The 25,353-nt window shown below is 32.8% G+C and overlaps 1 protein-coding gene across 4 annotated transcripts in view; it reads right to left on the bottom strand.

Moving 5' to 3' along the window:
* Positions 1-379: 379 nt before the first annotated feature.
* CPSF2 (cleavage and polyadenylation specific factor 2) overlaps positions 380-25,353 on the bottom strand; it is a 33,383-nt gene continuing 8,409 nt past the window's right edge. For 3 of the 4 annotated variants that reach the window (XM_077123383.1, XM_077123384.1, XM_077123385.1), the window contains exons 6-15: positions 23,682-23,797; positions 22,015-22,202; positions 21,052-21,342; positions 12,510-12,610; positions 11,922-12,122; positions 9,926-10,078; positions 9,038-9,263; positions 4,899-5,198; positions 3,593-3,727; positions 382-3,255 (exon numbers count right to left, since the gene is read on the bottom strand). In XM_077123383.1, the coding sequence (XP_076979498.1) occupies positions 3,163-3,255; positions 3,593-3,727; positions 4,899-5,198; positions 9,038-9,263; positions 9,926-10,078; positions 11,922-12,122; positions 12,510-12,610; positions 21,052-21,342; positions 22,015-22,202; positions 23,682-23,797 (1,804 nt within the window). In that variant the 3' untranslated portion in view covers positions 382-3,162. Of the gene's footprint in view, positions 3,256-3,592; positions 3,728-4,898; positions 5,199-9,037; positions 9,264-9,925; positions 10,079-11,921; positions 12,123-12,509; positions 12,611-21,051; positions 21,343-22,014; positions 22,203-23,681; positions 23,798-25,353 lie in introns of all 4 variants that reach the window. The other variant, XM_077123386.1, reaches the window with a different exon arrangement.

The raw sequence follows: 25,353 nt of genomic DNA, 5'->3' as shown, positions 1-25,353 counted from the left end.
TAGGACAACTAAATCTAATTGTCTAGACAACGAGAATGAGGTTGGACCTGCTACCTCACACCATATACTAAAATTAATGCAAAAGGGATCAAAGACCTAAATATAAGAGCTAAAACTATAAAACTATTAGGAAAAAAACAGGTGTAAAGCTTCATGATTTTGGATTAGGCAATGGTTTCTTAGATATGATGCCAGTAGAAAAAGCAACCAAAGAAATTAAATAAAGACTTCATCAAAATTTAAAACTTTTGTATGTCAAAGAATTCTATCAATAAAGTGAAAAGACAACCCACAGAATGGGAGAAAATATTTGTAAATTACATATCTGGTAAGGGTTTAATCACCAGTTTATAAGAAGTCTTACAACTCAACAATAAAGACAAGGTACCCAATTTAAAAATGGACAAAGGACTTGAATATACATTTCTCTAAAGAAATACACAAATGACAAAAAAATACATGAAAAGATGTTCAACATCATTACTCACTAGGGAAATACAAATCAAAACCGCACTGAGATACCACTTCACACCCACTAGGATGGCTAAAAAAAATGATGGGGAATATTGTGTTGAAAGCATATGGTGAAATTGAAATTCTCATACATTGTTGGGGTGGGGGGGGATGTAAAATGTTGCAAAAGGTAAAACAGAGTTACTATATGAACAAACAATCTCACCCCTAAATATATACCCAAGAGAAATGAAAACATATCCACACACAGACTTGAACAAAAATGTTCATAGCAGGATTATTCACAACACCCCAAAAGTGGAAACAACCCAAATGTCCATCAACTAACAAATGGATAAAGGAATGTAGTACCATACAATAGAATATTATTCGGCTATAAAAAGGAAGAAGCCAGAACATGGATGACTCTTGGAGACATTATGCTAAGTGAAAGAAATTAGACACAAAAGGCCACATATTTTATGATTTCATTTATATGAAATGTCTAGAATAGGCAAATCCACAGAGACAGAAAAATAGATTACTGGTTGCCAGGGATTGGGGGAAAGAGGAATGGGAGTGACTGCTAAAGGACATGGGGTTTCTTTTTGGGGGAATGAAAAATGTTCTGAAATTAGATAGTAGTGATGGCTGTGAAAACTCTATAAATATATCAAAACCCACTGAATTGGTTACTTTAAAAGGATGAATTTAATGGCATGTGAATTATACCTCAATTTTTAAAAGAGATGAATGACTGTCGTGTTTTAGGCTACCTACTTGTTTATGAAAATACATAAATCTTCATTCCAATTATATTTGACATTTATAATCCCATTGTAACAAAAACCACAAAAAATGTTTTTAATCAAATTTGCAGATATCAGCTGAGAGTCCACTTATATTTATTCTTGCTTTTAAACAATAAAGGTCTGAAAGTTCCTCTGAATTCATGATTTATCTCACACACCTTTTTCAAATTTATATGTTTCAAAAGCAGTTGAGCTTAAACAAATATCTTCATTTTGGAAATTTTGGTAAAAGGTAAAAGGAGTGCATGTGTAATGAATTAGTTAGCATGGCCATCTTTAAGCAGTACTTCCAAATTTAATTCCTGTTCATAAGAAGTCTAGGCAAGAAACAAATTTTCAATCACAGTATTACAATGTAATATGTAGTAACCAGATGCTTTAAACCATGAAACAAATAGATTCTCTCTTCCCTGGAATATAAAAAAGATTCTAGGTTCATCTATACAGTAATAAGAATTCAAGAGAAATATTTTCAAAGTTCTAAAAAGAAAACATATAATTCATATGCATCTTCTGTAATATTGTCTTAAATCTGTTTTTCAGTATCAGAAGGTTGTAAACTTTGCATTAGCACTATAATCCACAATAGAAGTTCCATAAGCATTTGAAATACAATGAAATATTAATTCTAGTCCAATATTGCTGGGTTGTGCTATACATAGTTCAGTATATGATTAACAAGAATAATGATCCTTCTAAAAATGCTAAATATAAAGAGGAGGGTTAAGTACTTAAGAAATAAACATCAAGGTCTGCCATGATTAAACCACTTCCTAAAAAAGCATGAACTGATTATAATAGGTGTCATGGTTTTCATTTTGTAAGTTCAATGTAAATTACACACATTCAGTTTTCTTCAACACAAGTGGTTTATATTGTATCAGGGCTACTAGCCACAAAAGACATCAACACAGGAAGAATGACCTTATGTAACCTCTTTATCATTTTTGTAGTAGTATGCATAAAATTCAACCACTGCTTGGATAATCTCAAGGAGAACAAACTTAAGGGATGAAAGCATTTACATCTTTTAATTAAAGTAAACTATTATCTTATAAAAGTGTGAGGTTTAACATCTGTTTTCTTAAAAACACAGCACTAAGCAAAGTTTCAATGATAGTCAGATGTGTCTAAAATGTACACAGAAACCTTGAGACTATAACACACCAAGGAGTTCATTTCAATTATGTATATTCAAATGACAGTTATAATTCAACTTGAACAACAAAATATCTTGATAAAACAAGAAATGAGAGAAATAAAAATTGACTTCTAAACCAAATATGCATTCTCTCACACTAGAGTGAATCACTGGGAAAGATAGGCATGGAGCAGACAAAGCTCCATGTGAAAACAATTGCATATTAGACTTCAAAAAGAAGAGTTATAGCACACACTCATAAAAGTTTTGGTTTGTTTTTTGTTTTTTTTTTTAAACAGAGAAGCCTCAAAAACTATTTAATCAGTTTGGTTTTTTTTAAGTAGCATATCCTTTCTAAGTCATTCTCACTTTTCATTCCAGAAAATATAAGGAACAGTTTGTGAGAACTCATGCAAACATGTTTCTTGAAGGCCATGAACTGGTTTGCTAAGTTGCACTGTTTTATTCAAGTAAAAAGCCCTCATTAGAATAAGGGACCATCAAGGAAACCAATCACCTCCAACTCTTGGACCTGTACACTTGTTAGGACCTCTATCACTCTGAAACCTCAAAAGGGAGTACACTCATTTGAGCATTAGCAAAATGATCTCTATTTACATTTTTAAGATCTAATGGGTGCTGTTTCTGTCCAATTCTTTTTGTATGTTACAAAATGAAAAAGCAAAACGTTAGAATAAAGTAAGAATCCTCTCTTTCTTAGAAAGGTCAAACAGACACTTCTTGATATCATGTCCTTTACACAATGGCATACTGTTCATATAAAAGGTCTCTTATCCTATAAAAATCTTGACAAAGGCAGCCTTCTAATCCAATGCGTCCAGTTTCAGTCTAGAAATTGAGGGGACAAAAAATAAATTCTTTAGTACATTTTCTACTCATTAATATGCAGACACAATAACCAAAATATATTAAATAAATGAATCATTGGTCAGGGAATGAGTTGCCCTGACCCACAGAATATGGATATAATATTCAAGTCATGAATTTTACATAGACATATAAATGTCAGGATTCAAATAATAAATTATATATAATTTCTTTAAGAGTCCTCTTTTAAGTCTTCAAGGTCATCATTATGAACATGAATTACCAATATCACAGAATCCAAAATGACAAAACATCAAAAGCATTTGTTTAATCACACCCTTATTAAAAACAGACTTACTCTACGGACTGCAACTTGATTGTTGCACACAAGTACACCTCCTACAAATTCAGCTTGAATCCCCTCCCGTAAAAGAACCTGTTTGAAGTCTGAGAGTCTTGGTTCATTCATAAAAACGGACTGATGTCCAGGAACCTTAGGGAAAGGCAAAATGAAAAGAACAACTTCAAATAAAACACCAGACTCATCATTATACTGAATAAAGTGAAACAACACATGATCTATAAGATTTTTCTATTATTCCCTGATGTCTTCTGAAAATCATTTGAAGAATGTAAATCACATTTCAAGTTGTTATTCTGAATTTTGCCTCATTATTTAACATTACAAAACCTTGCACATTTTCTGAATGTTTTACAATCAATTTTAGTAGTCATACCTCATGACAGAGAAAGGCATCTGGTAATGTTATGCTCTTCACTCACCCACTTGCCTAAGGGGGTCAACTAGAGTGCCAAGAGGCAGAAATAAATTAAAAACTCATTTTCCAGATCCCAGGCCTATGCTTAGTTCAGGGGATGATTCCTTCTTAACCCCATTTCCATTTTCCCTCCTTCCTTAGAGTGAATGCAATGGCCATCACTGGTTTTAAAATCAGAAAGGCATGCGATTCAACCTCATGCAGCTTCTCTGAAATTGCTTTGAGGAAAGAAAAAATTCTAATTCCTCCTTCCAATTTCAAAAGAATAGTGCTAGAAGAGAATCTAATGACAGATACTGTTTCTCTATTACAAATTTCAGAACACAGTTAAAGTTATCCCTTGACAATTATTTAAGATCCTTATAGTTTTAACATAGTTTTAAATTTAAGGTAATTAAGTACAGTCTGAAATCTTTGCTAATTAATTAGATGCCTCTTGAGAATATATAAATACTAGAGTTATATCTGTACTTAATAAAATTTCTAACTATACCAAAACCTAAAGTTATTTGAATTGAGTTCCGTTCATTACATATAAAAATAGAGTCCAAGAGTATGATGTACTTAGAAAACAACAAATCTCCTGGTTAGAAGAGCAGGTAGACAATCCTCATAATCATCAAAATTAATATTTAAAAATCAATACTGAAAAAAACAATTATGAAACGTATACAAAGATTTGCTAAAGGTTTTCTTTAAATTGTTATTCCCTAGCCATATAGGATTAATAGGTATATATGCACACATACACATGAACGTATCTTGAGCAACCTTTTTAAAAACTCTAAAATCACCCTACATATGACATATTTAAATGGTTAGAAATATATAAGAAAAATTAGAAAGGTGATAAATTAGAGATAGAAAAGGCACATGATTTTTTACCTCATGAGGTGGCAAAGGTTCCAAAGTAGGAATGATCTCACTCTCTTCACCTGTTTCTTTCTCATCTTCTCCAAAAAGACTTTTCATGGCCTTTTGTTGTGCTATAACACTAGAATCTGAAGGAGCATCCACTTGCATTTCTGAGTCTTCTCCATCATCCTTCAGCTCTCCCTCTTCTAAGATAACTCCTGTGTCCACTTTGGAAACTCTCATGTCTAAGACACCATCTATCCAAGCTAATTCAGCATCTTTTGCCTTACAAAACTGAAGGGAGCTGACAAGTGAGTCTTTTAATCTTACCTAAATATTCAAAGGGGAGAGGAAGAAATAAAACCCACCAAGTATAAATTGTTAACAAAATTTAATACAACCCATTATTATTATTTTCTAACTCTGGAAATGTGCATTAAAATTTGAAAATCTTTCACTCACAATCACCTGTAATGACCTAAGACCTATAAGATCATTAAGGCCCCTGTTTACTTTCAAAACTAGAGATTCTTATAACTCTGACTGCACAATGGAATCACATGGCAATTTTTTTTTTAATATTAATGCCAGGGCCTTGCTGCCAGTGGTTCTGATATAACTGCTGAGAGTAAGACCAGGGCAGTGAGTTCTCACTCTCCCAAAAATCCCTAGATGATTCTCATGTGCAGCCAGGGCTGAAGATAAAATTCTTATCCTTTAGTACTTCAGGAGTACTTAGCTGCTTATAGCTTACTCAGCATATTATGCAGTTTCACACCTCTTTATTTTTGAAATGCTGGTTCCTCTTGCTGTTTGCAGAATGACCTTCCTGCCTGGTGAATTTCAATCCATTTTTTCCAAACAGACATAGACATCACCTCCTATGGGAAGCCTTAACTGCTACCATCTCCACTACCAAATAAGAGTTAGTCAATCTCTCCTTTGTACTATTCCTGCTTTCTGTACATACATCCTTTAGGCCACCTCTGACCATTGCAAATCTACGCTAAATCTTAGCAGATGTTTATACGGTTGTCAGGGTTGGGTAGAGTGGGAGAAAGGGAAAAAGACTGTTCCTAGGAGAAGGAGGAATATTTTTTTTTTAAAGCATCGATGGGAGAGGAATTCTGAGTGTTCAAAATTTCAAAAGTTTAATAACAATCCACAGATGCCAAAGTTCTACTCTTAACTGAAAAAAAAAGGAAGAACTGAGACTGGGGACATGAATGGACATTTGCACATTGGTGTTTATGGTGGCATGTTCATGATTAGCAACGGATGGAGGTGGCCTGAGGGTACAATGTCTGAGAAATGGAAGGGGGAATTGTGCTATATCCATTACAATGGACTACTGAGCAACTTCAAGAAGGAATGAAGTTGTGAGGCATGTAACTAGGTGAATGAACCTTGAGGACAGTATATTGAAAGAAACGTCACAAACAAAAAGACAAATATTATCATGCCTCACTCACATAGACTATAATATACAAACTTGAAGAAATGAAATCAAAAGCACAGATTATTAGGTTAAGGCCTATTGTAAAGGTTCCTAGATTGTAAGCTCTTACAGAAGTCATGTTCATTTCATAGTTGTAACTGTTATTTTCTAAATTCTGAGATGCTGAACTACTTGTGTATAACCTGGTTGTTCCCTGGAACTTCGGGTATTTGCATGACACCTGAGACTCAGAGTTAGAGCCCTAAAGCTATGAAGTCGGTGTTACCCCATACAGCAACTGCTTAAAAAGTTGAAAAAGTGATCAAATTTCAACTAGAGATATGAATGAAGCAGATCTGCACAGGACTTAGGTAAACTGGAATACAGGGTAAAGGATGACATGGTCTACATTTTAAAACTTCAACTTCTGTGTGAGACCATAGGAAGAAATGTTTATTTGGTGCAAAATTTATATTTTTGGCTAGCACACTATCTAATTTAACTTATACAGTCAGTTTATTCAAACACTAAAATTACATAGAATCTTGACTAGGAAATGAGATCGTGTTGGTTTGTACAGGCCAGTGTGATGTCCCAATACATTCCAGAGTAATTTGGGCAGAGAATAAAAAAGTATTCGCAAAGCCCCCTAGAGGGAATGGGGAGAAAGGAGGAAATATTAAACTTCCCCACCTGGTGAATTCCTGATATTCTTGCAAGCATTGGGGACAATCAATTTAATAGGCCAAGCCCTCGATCTTGGGGCTTGTCCCTATGAAATTTCTGCAAAGAAGACTAAGCCTACTTACAACTATGCCTAAGAACCTCTTTTGTTGCACAGATGTGGCCTCTCTCTCTAAGCCAACTTGGCAGGAGAACTCACTACCCTCCCTGCTATGTGAGACATGACTCCCAGGAGTATAAATCTCCCTGGCAACATGGGACATGACTCCTGGGGAAAAGCCAGGACCTAGCATCACGGGATTAAGAAAGCCTTCTTGACCAAAACAGGGACAAGAGAAATGAGACAAAATAAAGTTTCAGTGGCTGAGAGATTTCAGAGTCAAAAGGTTATCATTGAGGTTATTCTTATGCATTATTAGAGTACCTGAAACTGCTGAACTATATTCCAGTAGCCTTGATTCTTAAAGATGACTGTATAACTATATAGCTTTTACAACCTAACCATGTGATCATGAAAACCTTGTTCACAAAAGTGAAAAAGTGTTTGACACTCCTTTTATCCAAGCTATAGACAGATGAGTAAAAAGTAAGGACAAATAAATAATGGGGGGATAAAGGGTAAAAAAAATCAGGTAGATAGTAATACTAGTGGTCAATGAAAGGGAGGGGTTAGGGGTATGGGATGTATACCCCCATTTCCATTTCTGGAGTGATGTAAATGTTCTAAAAATGATCACAGTGATGAACACACAACTATGTGATGATATTCTAAGTCCATTCATTGATTGTATACTTTGGATGAACTGTATGGTACATGAAAATATCTCAATAAAGAAAAATTATATATATATATATAAAGAAAAAGATTCAGCATAGTTTTCAGTTCCCCCAGGAAACCTCTATCTCTCCAATTTTGCACCGGGGCTCTGTGCCGGTCTGAAAGGATTTACGTACCCTTGAGAAGCCTTGCTTTAATCCTAATCAATATTGTGGGCGCAACAGTTTCTTCTAATCCCTATTTGGTACTACAAGTTGGAAACTTGACTGGGCTATCTCCAAGCAGATGTGATTCAATCAATTGTGGGTATTAAACTTGATTAAATGGAGATGCGTCTCTACCCATTCTACATGGGTCTTGATTAGTTTACTGGAATCCTATAAAAGAGGAACCATTTTGGAGAGAGTGCCTTTTGAGAACAAAGAGAGAGCCACAGAACCACAACAGAATGAAAAGAAAGCCACAGAGTCCACCAGACAGCAAACTTTGGAGATGAAGAAGGAGAATGCCCCTGGGGAGCTTCATGAAGCAAGAGGCCTGGGGAGGAAGCTAGAAGATGTCGCCATGTTTACCATGTGCCTTTCCAGCTGAGAGAGAAACCCTGAACTTCACTGGCCTTTCTTGAGTGAAGGTAATCTCTTGATGGGGCTTAATCTGGACATTTTTATAGATTTGTTTTAAATTGGGACATTTTCTGAGCTTTAGTACTATAAACTTGCAACTTATTAAATTCCCCTTTTTTTTTTTTTTTTTTTTATTTTTTTTTTTTTTAGAGAGAGGGAGGAAGGGAAGGAAAGACAGAGAGAAGGAAGGAAGGATGGAAGGAAGGAAGGGAGGAAGAAAGGGAAACATCTTTAAACATTTTCTTGTTTTATTGTATTTTGTTTGTTTGTTTGTTTTTTACATGGGCTGGGGCCGGGAATCGAACCGAGGTCCTCCGGCATGGCAGGCAAGCACTTTGCCCGCTGAGCCACCGCGGCCCGCCCCTAAATTCCCCTTTTTAAAAACGCCAGTCCATTTCTAGTACATTGCATTCTGGCAGTGACCAAACTAGAACAGGCCCCAATTTCATATTCTCACAGCATCCTGTACTTACCCTATCAGAGGTATAATAGTGTGGTAAGTGTTTGTTATAAGTCCTATAGTCTCTAAGGTTTGCTATGGCAGGGGATATGTCCAGCTCACCCACCACAATATCCCTAATATATCTATAGTAATCTGCAACAAAAACTACTTCTTTCTGTGCGGCTTAAATGCTAGCATATTTACCTGGTAGATGTGAGTTTCACTAGTGGCATCAACTGTTTCATGTAGCTTTGGCATATACACTTTAATATCTTTCCCACCAAATGCACGGCAGCATTCTGCGAGATCTTGACTGGCTTCTGGTGGTCCATGGACAATGATCAACTGTCGTGGTTTCATCTGATTAATGATTTTTTTAATGGAATCCCCATCAGATCGTCCTTCATAGTCTATGTAAGTAACCCTGGCTCTGTAATTAGAAATGGTTATTCAAAGCTTACTTTTCTTATCACTCAAATCTGAAACCAGGTTTTTAATGGCTTTCATCATCAGGAAAGAGATATATACAAAATATGAAGATCTGAGAAATACATATATGTTGTATCATTAATATGTATTATTTAGATTTTAGCTATAACTGAGAGTGTATTCTAAATAATACCACTGGAAAAAAGTCATTTTGCTCTCTGATAATTTTTTTTAAATTCCAAAACAATCACTTACTGGTGTTATTAACTATAATAATTAGAAAGTAAAAGGAGGATTCCTAAATCTTAAGATGACAACAGTGTTTTTAAGACATTAAAGTATTAACGTTTGTCATTAGCATTAACGTTATAAGTCAAGGAGTAAATTTTATGAAGCAAGCACTTAGAACTTGAGTTGCACTATTCTTTTTCACTTTCTATTAAATTAACCCCTTTCCACCACCAATCCAATTACTCTGGCATTCAAATATCACTAATGGGCTGAAAATAGCACCATACTCTTCATGGAAAAATAAATTTTTAAAAATACATACTTATTAGAGGATATTCAGAAATTTGACTTTTGAAACAATGTAAATTATACAATCCAAGTGCTTTAAATTTTACCTTGTAATCTGTTCACAAAATGCAACAAAGTACTTACTTTATTTCAATAGACTCTGTTGTGGAAATGCACTTGGTAGGAACATCAGATAAATCCTGATCCATGGGCTCATCTCCATTTGTCAAGCCTGATTCCAATTTGTTTTTTTCTTCTTCAGTAGCTTGAAGTTCTGGCACTAAGAAATCCTCTGGTCTAAATAATAAATCTCTAATTACAAGTAGTAACAAGCAAGCTAATATTGTATAATATATATACACTAGCTACTAGGTGGCATAATTATTCTTCATGTATCTCAATATTTAAATATACACTTGATGCAAGCCCAAATTAAGGTATGTTCTTTAAAAATCACCATGTGGGCCAGTGAAAGGACCCTAGACAAGTCATCTAGAAGATCTTAGTGGCTATCACAAGTATTGATAGAAGACACAGAAACATATAAAGCAGGATTATCGGCAATTGTAACTTGGCCCTGCATGCATTCTTTTCATTAATCCTTCTTTCAATTTAGGGAGTTTCCCTCCTCAACTTCCAACAGTTATAAACCTCAGACTTCCTTTGATTTCCTTAAGATTCTTTGGGCAGAGCGGTTATTCCCGCTCTGCCCAAAGAAAGCACATTACAGAGAAGACTTAGATAAAAAAATCATTAGCTCCCTCAAAAGCCTTCATCTTTATTTCAATATACTATTACCATAACATCTATCTTCTCATCTTCACTTAACATAATAGAGAGTTATATGTTAAAAAAAATTTTTTTAATTTTTTTTTTTTTAACTTTCTCTCTCTAATTCCTGAGAATCCAGGCCTCTGCTATCTGAAACTTGGATTGCTGCAGCAGCTTCTTGGCCTCTGGAGCTTATCATCTCCGACTGTAAACCACATAATAACAAAAGCAGTGGCAACCACTTAAAGTGCATTTACTGAGTCAGGTGTTATGCTAAATGCCTTAAAAACACAACCTTATTAATTCTTATCCCATTTTTCAGATAAGAAAATTGAAGTTAAAAAGCACTGTCTAGATTCTAAACAGATTGATCACTCATCATGTGGAATGGTAAGCAAACTCACCAATGCTTTTTAAATTGTTCTTCTTCCTCTCTATTTTTTTTGGAGGATCAAGCAGACAGTGAAATTCTAATTAAATCCAAGAATGACGAAGTCCACTATATGTTCAAGATAGCATTATGGGAGTACAAAGGAAGTACAGGAGAGGGTCCTAACTGTGTTGGGGTGGTAAGGCAGAATCTGGAAAGGTTTCCAGGGCTCTGAGGCCAGATTCAGCAGCCTGGAAATCTGGGATGGGAAGACGAAACAGGGCTGAAGGAAAAACATGTACAGAGAAATGACATGAAAAAGCTGAGCAGAAAGAAGGCTGGTATACCCAGAGTGGAGAACAAACACTGACATAACAGGAAATAAGTCTAGAAAAGGAGGGAAGAACCAGATCGTGAAAACCATTGTGCACTATGCCTTAGACCTCTGACATTTATCCAGAAGGCATCTAGAACCCTGAAGGATTTTTACATGAGACAGTAGTATTTTCAGATTTGCAATTAGAATACGTGATTTCAGTTGTTTATCCAATAGTGGGTATAAGTTTTACAGATTTTCCATGTTTCCACTCATGCTCATATTCCTCTTGTAACTAGAACATATGTGTAACACTATTTATGACATAACCTATTTCTCAAAACTTAACACAACCACCAACCATCCAAAGTTCTTCCTATCCTGTCTTTCTCCAATGCATGTCCCTTAACTCTTTTTAAGTTGGAAAAAAAAGTCTTCATCATCTTTTGTAAACATTTCTCAAATATCTAAATTTAAAAACTACCAGCTTTCCCTTAATTTTAATTCTCTAGCTGCTCCTCTTGTTGCTATCTTTATGTTTTGAACCCTAAGTCTTCCCTATGTTTTAAGCTGAGGGACTCAGAAATTAAAAGTACATAATGACCAGAAAAAACAAATTCACTGAGCTCAAATGATAATTATTTTCAATTCGTGAAAAAGAAAAGTGTGCTGTGCTCACATACTTGATAATCTCTCCATATTCATCCCATTTAATTCTTTCTTCTGGGGCAGGAAACATAGGATAAGACTTCTTAGCCTGTTTGAAGAAACTTCCTTTACGACTACCTTCACCTTTCATCATCAGGTCATGTTTAGTCTTATGAGCTGATGGCTGGTCAATATCTTCTTCAACGTCACTCTCATCACTGGAATCTATATCTGCCCTAAGAGGATTTTGGAGTAGATGAAGGTCATAAAGCCCCAAAATGATTCTGAATTAATATCTAAGAAATCATTATTCTATTTATGTTTATATAGCTTATTAATTCTATGATAATATTCAATATTATTGGGTTGATATTTTATAAAACATAGTATTTAACTGCTAGCTAATAAATACATATAAATATTGGCATTGAAAGAATTTGCTGTTCCAGAAGCATTAGAAAGTTGTCTTTTGTAACAAAAAGAATTCATTCTTTTTAAATGTGTAAAAAAAAATTTACATTCTAATGTAAATCTAATTTCCAATTAGATAACCTTTAAGTCTTAGAATTAAATTCTTCTCAAATTACATAAGTAAACTTAAAATCTGGCTGAAAAGAACTTACTCTTTTGATTGCTCAAGTTTTTTAGCAGCTTCTTTCTTCAGCTTCTCTTTTTCTAAGTATTCCTCAAGTTCTTTCCCTTCAAGTTTCACACGTTTCCGTAACTCAAGAAAAACAATACACAAAAGGAAATATCAATATTAGGGCATTAAGGTAGCAGATGTGAGATACAATACATCTCTAAATTGATTCATCATCTTTAAACTAAATTTTCCTCTGAAAATATTTGTTTCCATTAGATGCAATTATGTATCTTATACGGATTTAATTTATACCAAACTGGTTAAAAATCACCAGTCAATCAGAAAAAGAAAATATAGATAAGTATTTTTATAATTTGGAGTAGGTAAGGTTACATATAACATAAATCTCAAAAGCCATAAAGGAAAAAATGAGTAAGTCTGGCAACATGAAAAAATTTAAAATCTATTTGGCATTTTAAATCCCATAAAAACAAAAGAAACAGAAAAAATGTTTGCAGCACTATGACAGTTAGAAGCCACTTTTTCTTAAGAATTCTTTCAAATCAAGAAAAAGCTGACCAACATATCAAAAAATAACAAAATACTTGGAGTGTTTAGAGGGAAGCACCTGAACTGTAAGCTGTGTTCCAACAGCCTTGTTTCTTGAAGATGATTGTATGATATAGCTTTTACAATGTAACTGTGTGACTATGAAAACCTTGTGTCTGATGTTCCTTTTAACTAGGCTATCGACAGATGAGTAAAAAATATGGATAAAAATAAACAAATAATGGGGGTACAAAAGTTAAAATAAATTGGTTAGATGGAAATACTAGTGGTTGATGAGAGGGAGACTGAGGGTTATGGCATGCATGAGTTTTTTCTTTTTACTTTTTTACTTCTTTTACTGGAATGATGCAAATGTTCAAAAAAACGATGACGGTGATGAATACACAACTATGTGATGATATTGTGGGCCACTGATTGTATACCATGTATGGAATGTCTGTGTGTTTGCATGTTGTTTTATGAATAAAAATATTTTTAAAAAATACAAAATACAAATACAGGCAATTTACAAATAAAAAATAGAAATAACTTATATCCATGAAAAGATGTCTGACTTTACTAACGACTTTTTGAAAATGCAAAACCGTTTTTTTAATCTATCTAAATGGAAGTACTATAATTACCATTTATTCACTATCTATGGGAAAAGTAGGGAAACTATGTTAAAATACAAATTGCCAACATAAAAACATGCTTGTCATTTGACACATTATTTCTACATCCAGGAACTTATCCTTCTTAAAAAAATCACATAAGTGTGCAAAAAATAAAAAAGGAGACATTGCAGCAATTGTTTGTGATAATGAAAAACTGGTTATGACTTTAAAATTTATCAACATGGAACATTTAGATTAGTGGGCCTCAAATCTTTTGATCTCAAAACTTAAAAACTATTGAGAATCCCAAAAAACTTTTGTTTTTTTGCTGGTGTTATTGATTACATTTAGCATAAACATGATATCAGAAAATAAAACTGATATTTTAAAATTGTGTACATTAAAAAATAATGAACCCATTACATAACATTAAAATATTTTCACAAAAAATAATTATTTTTTCCAAAGCAAAAAAATATTTTGTAGGAAGTATCACACTGTTTCACATTTTTGCAAATCCCTTTAAAGCCTGCCTCAAGAGAAGATAGCTGGGTTTGCACATCTGTATTCAGTCTCCTTCAATATGCTGTTTGGGTTAAAGTGGTAGGCTGTTAAAAGTTAGTTATAACGTGGAATCTGAAAAACTTTTTGCACTCTATTACACTAATATTCATTGGTCTGTTTGAACTTTGAATGACTCTTTTATTCAAGCATTATTTTGTTAACACGATGCATGGTTACTTGGAAAATACTGGTTCACCAGTTTATAAAGATCTTCTAAATGTTAACAATAAAAAAAACATATTCACAAATACCACCACTGTTCTCATCAGAAAAGTCTTTAGTTTAAGCTGTCAAGCTCATAGTGACAAATAAAAGTTTTCTAAAATTCTAATTTTCACAAGCGCTTGAATTTTTTTCACTGGCAACAAAAATTATCTATTAATTTTTTCCTATTTTAAAATTTTCCTATTAAAAAAAAATTTCTATTGTTTTCCTTGGAGTGACAGACTCAATTTATTCATTTTTTAAAAAGTACCTGCCAAATATTTAAGTCTGAATAACCCTAGTTGGCTTGTCTGTTATTATTTCAATTATAAATGGTGTTCCAAGAAAAAAGGGGCTTCTTTAGTTCACAACTCAATCATACTAATGTTTTTCTGAGATAAACATTGTATTTCAGAGTTAACAACAGAAGTACTTTATGAATAGTTGACATTTTGTCACCCAAATTATTTTTAAAAGGCCTTTTATTAAAAGGACTTAATAAAATTAATAACTTCTGCTGCATCAAAGACATTCTTAATTGAAACAGGCTTTTTTTTTACACTAAAAATATGGTGGTGAAAAATACAATGACTACCAATACAGTTTGGTGGTATCATTGCTTTAATTTATGCTAAGGTGCCAGCACTTTCACCATTTGTTTTCCTCATCAGTCAGCACAGTGAAAGGCAAATAACATATTATTATTATTATAAAAAATAGTTTTGACCTCATGGGCTCCCAGAAAATGTCTCAGGAAACAGGGGTCTTTGCACCATACTTTTGAGAACCACGGATTAAATAAATCACAGCATACCATATACTATCAAATATACATTGTACTATTATTATACAATTACTAAAAAGAAGTCACACATTTAGTCAAAAACATTTGAGTGTTTATAACATACTGAGTACTATGTAAGGTAGATCTATATTTACTTATACAGTTCAAGCAAGTCTCAAATGGAAAAAGCACCCTCTGGAATATGTAGATAATTTGGTCCCAGTTCTATTCTTTAAAAATCATGTAGATATTTGTATATGAATAGGAAAAAAAAACCCAGAATATATGCAATTAAAAAATATCAACAGTCATCACAATTAAATGCAATGTGTAATCATGCATGGAATCCTGGACAAAAATGGAAGGGGTATAATTATGAAGGGCATTAATGAGGATATCAGTAAAAGTTGAATGAGGTCAGTGGATTAAATGGTAGTATGGTATCAACATTTATTTCCTGATTTCAATAGCTGTACTATAGTTTTATAGGAGTATGTCCTTGTTTTTAGTTAATATACACTACAATGTTTAGCAGTAATAAAGTATATCTGCTATGTTCAAATGGTTCAGAAAAAATATGTAATAACTCTGTACATAATAAAGAAGTGATAAGGAAATTATGGTAAAATGTTGCCAACTGGAGAATCTTGGTGTACTATTTTTGCAACTTTTGTGTTAAGTTTGAAATTATTTCAAAATAAGCTGGTAACAGCATCAAGGGATTGAGAAAACCTTCTCAACCAAGTGGAATGAGTGAAATGAGACAAAATAAAGTGTCAATGGCTGAGAGATTCCAACCAGAGTTGAGAGGTTATTCTTAAGCATTAAATAGATATCACCTTGTTAGTCAAGATGTAATGGAGAGGCTGGAGGGAGCTGCCTGAAAATGGAGAGTTGTGTTCCAGTAGCCATGTTTCTTGAAGATGATTGTATAATGATACAGCTTTCACAATGTGACTGTGTGATTGTGAAAACCTTGTGTCTGATGCTCCTTTTATCTACTTTGTCAACAGATGAGTAGAACATATGGAATAAAAATAAATAATAGGGGGAACAAATGTTAAAATAAATTTAGTTTGAAATGCTAGTGATCAATGAAAGGGAGGGGTAAGGGGTATGGTATGTATAAATTTTTTCTGTTTTCTTTTTATTTCTTTTTCTGAATAGATGCAAATGTTCCAAGAAATGATCATGATGATGAATATGCAACTATGTGATGATATTGTGAATTACTGATTATATATGTAGAATTGAATGATCAAAAGTTAAGAATGTTCACATTTGGTGTTTTTTGGTATTTAAAAAAAAGTTAAAAAAATAAGCTAGTAAAAATAATTAAATTATAATCAAGTGACTAATATATAGAATGAATGATTTAGATGTTTAAATCTAGGGTTCTACATTTGCTTAGTAGTTTACTTTAACATAAGTTTCATTAGAAAATAGTGCATTTTTCTTTATTATAGTTAGCAACTTATATAGATGTCTGTCCTACCCCCAAGTAATATTTTAACAAAACATTTACCCCATAATTTAATTTATGCCTGTTGCCCTAATAAACTTGCTCTCCAGTTTAACATTTTTCATTTAGGAGGCTAAAGTTAATAATTAGGAAATACTTCTAGAATAATCCACTTTATTTTCTTTCTATTCCTTTACTGCATTTCCTCCAACCTATTCCTTTCCCTAACCCAAATCCACTCCAATCCTATTAATCCTCATTGTTTAGAGTTTTGCTCTTCCTAAGTAAGACTTCTCAAAGAAGTGTCTGACATATCAGAGTCCTCAATAAATATGCTGTTTAAGTTCACAAATGACTAATGAGTAAGAAGTAATGAACCAAATTTCTGATTATGTGAGCCAAGAGTTGTCTATGGTATTTTTTCATATAAATTTATTGCCCTCCTAAGTCACGTCTTACTCATTTAGAAGATGAATGTTTGAAAAGATCTCTCTGCCTGCTGTGAAAAGAAAGGATTAAGGGAGTAAAAAAGCAATAATTTAATGAAACTACTACACAATCCAGGTAAGTCCATTTAGGATATGCTAGAATGATGAAAGAAAAGGACACACATTTAAGAAATATCTGCTGGTTGAGTCAACTTGCTGAAGGGCTGGATGTGGGTGCTGAGAGAAAAGTAAGATATTAAAACTAAGTTTTAATAATTTGTGTATTGAAGTCAGGATAGTAGCTACCCTTGGAGCTGGGGGTAGGGTAGGGTAGAAAGTAGGAGGGTGAGAAAGGGGGCATGTGAGGTACTGTTTATATTCTATTTCTTCATGTTAGTGCTGGCTAGACAGGTAAGTTCAATTTGTGAAAATTTGTCACATTGTGTACTCACATAATATCCACACTTTTCAGTATATATTATACCCCAATGAACATTTTAAAAATTGCTATATTTTAAACTTGAGTAAAAATGTAGAAAATGCTGCTATTTCCTGAGAAAAGCAGGTCTGGGAATAGGGGAAGAAGGAGGAGGGAATAATAAAAATTCTGTTTTGGATAGATCAAGTAGAGAAGAAAAATAGTAGATAATGGAGAAAGAAGAGATAATTGCAGGACAAATATCCTTTAAAAGGTTCCAGAGGAAAGAACAGTAAGCAGAGGTATTACTTTTTAAAAAATAAAAAATCTAACATTTCAAGTTTCAGCTGCTTCTGATTCCTTTAAGATGCTTCTGAATGACATTTTCTATTTTTTTAAACTTAAACCATGGTTAATATTCTTTTATTAATTCTTCTAATAACAAGTCTTAATTGAATTTCTAGCAATTAAAATTTGTAATTTCAGTATTTTATATTCAATAAAATTGTTTCAAAGAACTTAGAATTGAGTATCAATTGCTAAAACCTTTATAAACAGTTAATGAAATTAATTTTGGAAAATTGATAGAGTTAATGAGTTGATTATTAAGCAAAATGGACTTTCTGCATATTGGTCATTGGCTAATTGACTAGTTGCTATAAGTGGAGATCTGGCAGGAAAGGTGGATGCACAGATTAATTAAGATATTTGGTAGTGAGATGATAAGGAAATTCCTGTCTAACCAATTCTAATTCTCAGTTGAATCTGAGACAAGGTCAGGTACTTCAGGTGAGGGATGAAAGTGAGTTGCAGTATTTTGAGGAGAAAGAAGATAAGAAATTGTCTTACTCAAAAGTAGGGAAGGGAACATCATACAGAATTTTGAGTGTTAGTATTGGAGCTCTTTCAAGGTGTGGGGTCATAAATCTGAAGGGAAATCTGTCTACAACACTGGTATGCTTAATTCCAGTAACATAAAACTGCTTGGATACAAGAACAGACTAAGCAAATGATTTAGCTAGGGCCTAGGCACTGCCAAGTGAGTATGATAAACAAAAAGAGAGGTAAGAGAGTTAAAGGTATTTGCAAAGTAATGATTATAATCATGTGCTAATGACTCTAAGTTGGAAGGATGAAGGACAGTAAAAGTGGTGAGGTCTGTGAACTTAAAGTCCCAAAGGAGTCAAAGAACTGTTGGCATAGGAGTGACAGAGAAAGTGAGCTGTAAGATAAGAGTGGGATGTTTGAAGTAGAGAGCTGGAGATTTTTTATCTTAATTGTAAAAGATTAAGACTATGAACATGGGAGAGAATAGCATGGTTTGAGGGAATGAATGGCAGATGGAGTAGAGGAAAGATAATGAAGAAAGGTGTCAATACTTCCGGAAAGATGAGTTCACTCCTGCTCTGTGAAACAAGACAGAGGACAGAGAGAAAATGTCCAGGACTGCAGGTCCTGGGGTACTAGGAGTTAAACTTGGGTCTTCTGTGTGTTAGTCAGCCATTCTACTACTGAAATACCAGTGAACTGCAGCCTACCTTATAACAGACCTTTAAGTTGAACTGTATCCCCTACATGAGACCTGGACCTTGATTTGGCAGTGAATACCTGACAAAGTGTAAAAAGAAATATTCAGCAAAAACTAAGTAAATGCAAAACTTTAGAAGAGTGAAGGAAACCGACTTGCATAATAACCATATCAAGATAACCAAATGTCCAGAACACAACAGAAAATCACAAAGCACATGAAGATCCAAGCAGAAAAGGCCCAGCCAAACGACCAAATCAAAATTCCAGAGGGGACACAGAATATGGAACTACTCAAGGATATTTATAAAGAAATAAAGGATATTAGGAAGACACTAGAAGAGCATAAAGAAAAATTTGGCAAGTTAATAGAACTTTCTACTTGACTCCCAGGGGAGCATTTAGACAAAATGATGTCTGAAACATATGACAACATGGATGAAACTTGAGGACATAATGCTGAATGAAATAAGTCAGACACAAAAGGACAGATGCTGTATGATTCCATTATTACGACCCTGATAAAGCTGCCGGCATTATGGAGCAGCTAGAAGGAAAATTCTGAATTGAGGGCATTCAAAAAAAGCTGAATTGTAGCTGCTTGTTGAAGTGTGCTTTGAAATTATTGCTTTTTCTTTCTGTTTTTGTTGTATGTTTTATTTTTTAACTAAAGAACGGTTAAAAAAAGACTATAGGCAGTTATAGTAATATTAGATAAAATAAATTCCTGAAATCAAAAATTTGAAAATATTTAGTAACATAGCTTACTACTATAGCAGTTGATATTTTTAATAACTTTTTACTTGATATTTTGAGAACACACAGTTTTGATAGTTAATCAAATGGTATTTAAGATACTGTTTAATACTTAGAATTCAAGTAACTCTGATATCTGTATTTATAGATTTTTTTTCCTTTCTTGCTTTAATTTTAAATTGGTTTATGAAACATATTGTACAAACAGGCTTTACAATGATTACTTAGATATACATATTTTTTAATTTGCTTTGGATAAGCTAAGATATCCATTTTAGGTAGTTAAGATTTTTATATGTTAATTGTTAAAATATTTGTCTCTTATTTTCCTGAAATAAGGAAAATAGTAATATAGGTCATTACTATAGCAATGCAGATATTTGTATGAACTTTCTACTTGATATTTTGAGAACATACACAGTTTTGACAGCTAATCAAATGGTATCTATGTTAGTGTTTCATACTTAAAATTTAAGAACTTTGCTATCTGAATATGAAGATTTTTTCCTTGTTGGCTCAATTTTAAATTGGTTTATGAAACACAGGCTTTGCAATGATTATATGGATACTTTATTTAAATATGCCTATGGTTAAGCTAGATAAGATATCTATTTTTTGGTGGTACTAAGTGTATTGTTTGTTTTCTTAAATAAAAAATTAAATTGAAAAAAAAAAAGAAAGAAGGTGTCAAGGAAGGGAGAGGGCCAAGGAATGGGACAGATCATTCACATGGATGTTAAAGTTATTGGGAATGGAGTCCTAAATATGGAAGGCTAGGAACTAAGTTCTAAAGTCACCAATGAATGACAGAAAATGACCAAGAGGTCAGGAAAGGTCAGAAACATTATGATGTTGTTAGTTTGACGGCATAAACTACAAAGAAGGAGGACAAACGGCTTGAAAACTGCAGCAAAGAACAAAAAGCATACCAACCCCGCTAGAGGTACATGAAGTATGAAAGAGAAAAAAAATGTATTTACTTAAGGGGGCTACAAGGGAAAGAATATAATTAGGAAACAGCCAGATTTCAATTAAAGGAAAGGATGTGAAACAAACTTTTCAAAGAGATCTTAAAACTACAGTACATATATACATTCTCTGGACATGGTTCCAGTAGGTACTATGGAAAGATTCAAGAATGAGAGTTTTAAATGCTCTACTATTATTCTGATTAAAAGCCCTGAAACAACTTCAAGTTTTATTTTTGGCCACTGATTTTATACATCATTTTATATATACATCTCAAAAACAGTTTTAAAATAAATGTCCTTACCTCTATTTCTGTAACTTTTTCAGAAGGGTTATCGATTAGGAAGCGTGCTAAAGTCCCAGGAGTAGTTCTGTAAGTTAGGATGATTGAATTTTTAGAGTCCTGACACCACTGAATAAAGAGATCCCTTGAAAATCCACATTCCAGATCAGGTTGGCTCGCAAGTACCACTTTGGGGCTAGGTACTCGAGCCAGGTCAGAAAGACCATGACATAAAGACAAATGGCGAAACTGAAATGGATTATTTCTTTTGTCTTCAAAACATCTCATCAATTTATCACTCATCCATTCTACCTAACAAGGAAGGAAAAATTACGTTAATTAAAAAATACTATAGTATAATTACAAAACATTCTATGACATTTAAGGAGTTCACGGTCTATTTTGTTTTAAGTATTTTCTTTCCCACCGTTTGCTGAGGTAATAGTTGAATTTAGCTTATGCAGCTAATTTTTTGCATACCACATTCAATCTTTCTGCTTCCCTTTACATCATCCCTCTCAAATTTTCATCCCTAATAACTCAATTGTGCATCGTTTCAGCTATAAGTCAATCTAAATATTTTTGAGAAAAGGAAGTGTAAATTTTAAGTGACTATTTTATCCCTAGAGACTGCTATTTCAAGGGAAAGTGCTTATTCAAAGGAAAAAGAATAATGAATTCTAATGTTTATATCCTATGAGGTAGGTTCTATTTTTGTTCCCATTATACAGATTGGAACACATTGAGAAGCAACTTGCCAAATCTGTAAAATGGAACAAAAAAACTACTGAATTGGATATATAAGGATTAAATGAAATCATATGCATAAAGCACATAGAGCAGTAATGGTTTAAAATTTCTAGCTATTCTTATTATTAAGCTCTTTAACAGAAAAATAAAGTAAACAGGGCAATTAAGACACTGTATTCCAAAAGCCCCAATCATTGTAACAACTTTATTATAAATGATAGCATGAAAACAAACCTGGGACTTAGAAAACTCCACCACATTATAACTGACATTATTTAGGAGTGCCAATGAGTAAACACCCAATCCTGCATCTTTAGTTCTCCAAATCTGATCAAGCAGTTGAGCAAGTTCCAAAACTCTGCCTGCAGTATCCACTGCTATTAATACATTTCCATCCCCTCGAAGTGTTTCCAAAACATTTGCTAGAAAACAAGAATGTAAAATCCCTATAGAACATAACAATAATTTGCAACAAAATTAAAGATAACTTTATCTCCCTATTTTTACTATAAAGACTAAAATTCACAAGTAAGCAATGAGACCAAGTACAAAGTAAAAGAACTTCACTCAGATTACTACAACTACTGTTCATTTTGTTAAATATATTTTCATAGAAGTGAAGAACAATGCAATTAAATATCATTTTTTCATTAAAAATTATAAATCAGTGGTTCTGAATTCTTTTCACATCATAGTACAATTTAAAAAAATGACCTTTGTATAGTACACTGTGAGAAATGTGTGATTAGGCCAAAGTCAAATAGCCTGGGATTTCCAGGCCACCCATCTCACCTCTCCATTCCAATGGACTTTGTTATAAATAATCCCCCAAAGTGTACGTGTGTGTGTGTCTGTATATATTTTATATGTATATACCTATAGAGTAAAATATAGATCAAATTTCTTTCTAACAAAAAAGTATCTTTATACAGTGATATCCTTGCTCTATATGAAAGTCTGTCTTAGAAATATTCAGTAAAACCAAACTCTTGCAAAAAAAAAAAGAGAGACAGGGAGTTCCTAAAGTTAATATAACATAGTACACAATATGTTTTTTAAGTAGATACATATTTTTAAATAAATAGACTAAGGTAGTGGTTCAAATATTTTTAAAAGTGGAATCCAATTTTCCCTGTTGAAATACTATATGGCCTACAAAAAAAGAATATAAAAGTAAAGCAGAGAAGATAGGATTTAACAAATGAGTGTGACTGCTGAATCATCATATTGATATTTCTTTTAGTCTCCAATGCCTTGGAGCAGCTAGAAGGAAAAACCTAAAATTATGGAACAATAACCCATACCAAACTCTGAACTATGTTCTGTAACTACTTGTTACAATATACTTTGAAATTTATTGCTTTTATATATATATATTTCATAATAAAAAAAATATTAAGGAAAAAGAAAAGAAAAGAAAATGGTAAAGCAACTCTAATTAAAGCAAAAGCAAGTAGCAATTGCCCAGAGGAACCTCTTTAGGACCCAGGCTACTAGGTTAAAGTGTTAAACACACAACAACAAATCAGTGAAATATTTGCACCCTCATTTTTTTTTCTTTGTTCATTTTCTTTTAGAGTTTAAGTGTTTTTCTAATAGATTTATATAAAGTCTCAATACATTCTGGCATTCTCTAGACTTATAACAGTGAATGCCAGGGAGCACTAGCTATGTGCTAGATGGCAGAAGCCAATCCTTATAACTATTTCACAAAAGTTAAATTCAAACAAATTAAGCATTTTCTTTTATCAAATATTAATGTGATCACATATTTTTTTTTAATACTACAGTCAGCCAATTTCTTATGATCAAAAAAAGTGTTTGACACAACAGAATACAAAGTAATTTATACTACCATGCATTTTTATTGCTCTTTAAAAAGGATATTATAGAATACATACTCAGAAGCTGCTCATCCCGCTGTTTTCGTCTAGGCTGCACATAAGTAGCATTAAACGAATCTGTGATTAGTAGGGAGGGTCTACTTAGCATTTCCAAGGAACATCCATTTAAATGGCTATAAAAAATTTTAAAAAAAGGAATATTTTATATGACTTCAAATTACAATAGTAGCTTCTCATAAAAGATAATCAGCTTTTTTATAAGGCTTCTTCCACCCCTCATTATAATAGTATTCATGCTCAATGATCAGAAGATAGAAAATTAAAAAATATATATAAAGAGGAAAATAAAAATCCTTTAGAGTATGAACACTCAGAAATAATGTAATATATTGGTGTATTTCCTTCTCTGCATACAAACAAGTTTTTCTCTGTGTATTTTCTTTACAATGTTAATATGTTTATATCTTATAAACTCAGTACTATATCCTGTTTTTTCCATGACATCAAAAACTCTATCTAAACCTAAGTGTTAATGATTATAAAAATTTCCCATTGTATCCATTCCGTATTTATTTTATCACTTCCCTTTATTGATATTTAGGTTACTTTTATTTATGCCATTATAAATATCCTTTCAAAGAACATTTCTGCAAAAAGCTGCAATTGCATTTCTGAGTGTTTCATTAGGACACATGCTTAGAAATGTATTTATTGAAACATACAATATTTCTGAATGGCTTTCCAGAATGGTTTAGTCTTTTTCTACAACTCAACAGAAAGACTAAACAAATCACTAAATACTTTCCAGAAGAATATCACCATTAAAAAAATTAATATAATTTATTGAAAATGATCTTGCTTTAATTTTTTCTTTTTGCCTCTACATCTTTTGTCCATTTTGCAAATATAGAATGATTTTGCTTTACTGATTAATAGTTGATCTTAAATCTTTGACCAAATTGCCACAAATATTTCCCCCAGATTATTTGTCCTTTAAATTAGCTTATCATTTCAGATATTTTTAAGCTGCATGTATTCAAATCAGCAGACTTTCTGTTTGTAACTTGGTCCACTGCCTTTATGCTTACGAAATCTTTTCCAAATCAGTAACAGATTCACCAGTATTTCTTCCTTTCATATTTTATATTTAATTCTAAGCCCTCTGAAATTTATTCTGTTATATAAGATAAAGACTCAAATGTATATTTTCCAAAATGGCTGACTTCTCCAACATCATTAATTCAAATGTCCATTCTTTTCACATTAGTCTGTGATGACAAGAGCCTAAAATTCAATTCATTAGTCTTAAATATTTCTCAACATGAGATACAAAAGATCTTGAGGCTACTGTAATCTAATACAAAATAGTTATGAAGAGGCTTAAGTGATACTGAATACCAAAACAATTTTATAGTAATACTGGGAGTAAAAAATGAAGTACATATAACTACTGCATTCTCTTTTAAAAGGAATCTAAATATAGTTATATTCAGTGGTAACTACTGATTTTACCAATAAAAATTCCTTTAAGTAATAAATCAAGAGCATACAAAATATATTTTAATGTACAAAAATTCATCTCCTTTACATCTCCAGGGAGATACCTATTTTATAAAGTGGGTACTTATAAGCAAATTTTTAATGTATCTTTTCTCTTTCATATAATTTTCCCTTACAATGCAAATAAGTAACTTTGAAAACATTCACTATTTGATGATTTTAAGCTGCT

The sequence above is a fragment of the Tamandua tetradactyla genome, chromosome 12 (genome assembly GCF_023851605.1).
Source record: "Tamandua tetradactyla isolate mTamTet1 chromosome 12, mTamTet1.pri, whole genome shotgun sequence".
Taxonomy (NCBI): Eukaryota; Metazoa; Chordata; class Mammalia; order Pilosa; family Myrmecophagidae; genus Tamandua; species Tamandua tetradactyla.
This window is presented reverse-complemented; position numbering and strand designations above follow the sequence as displayed.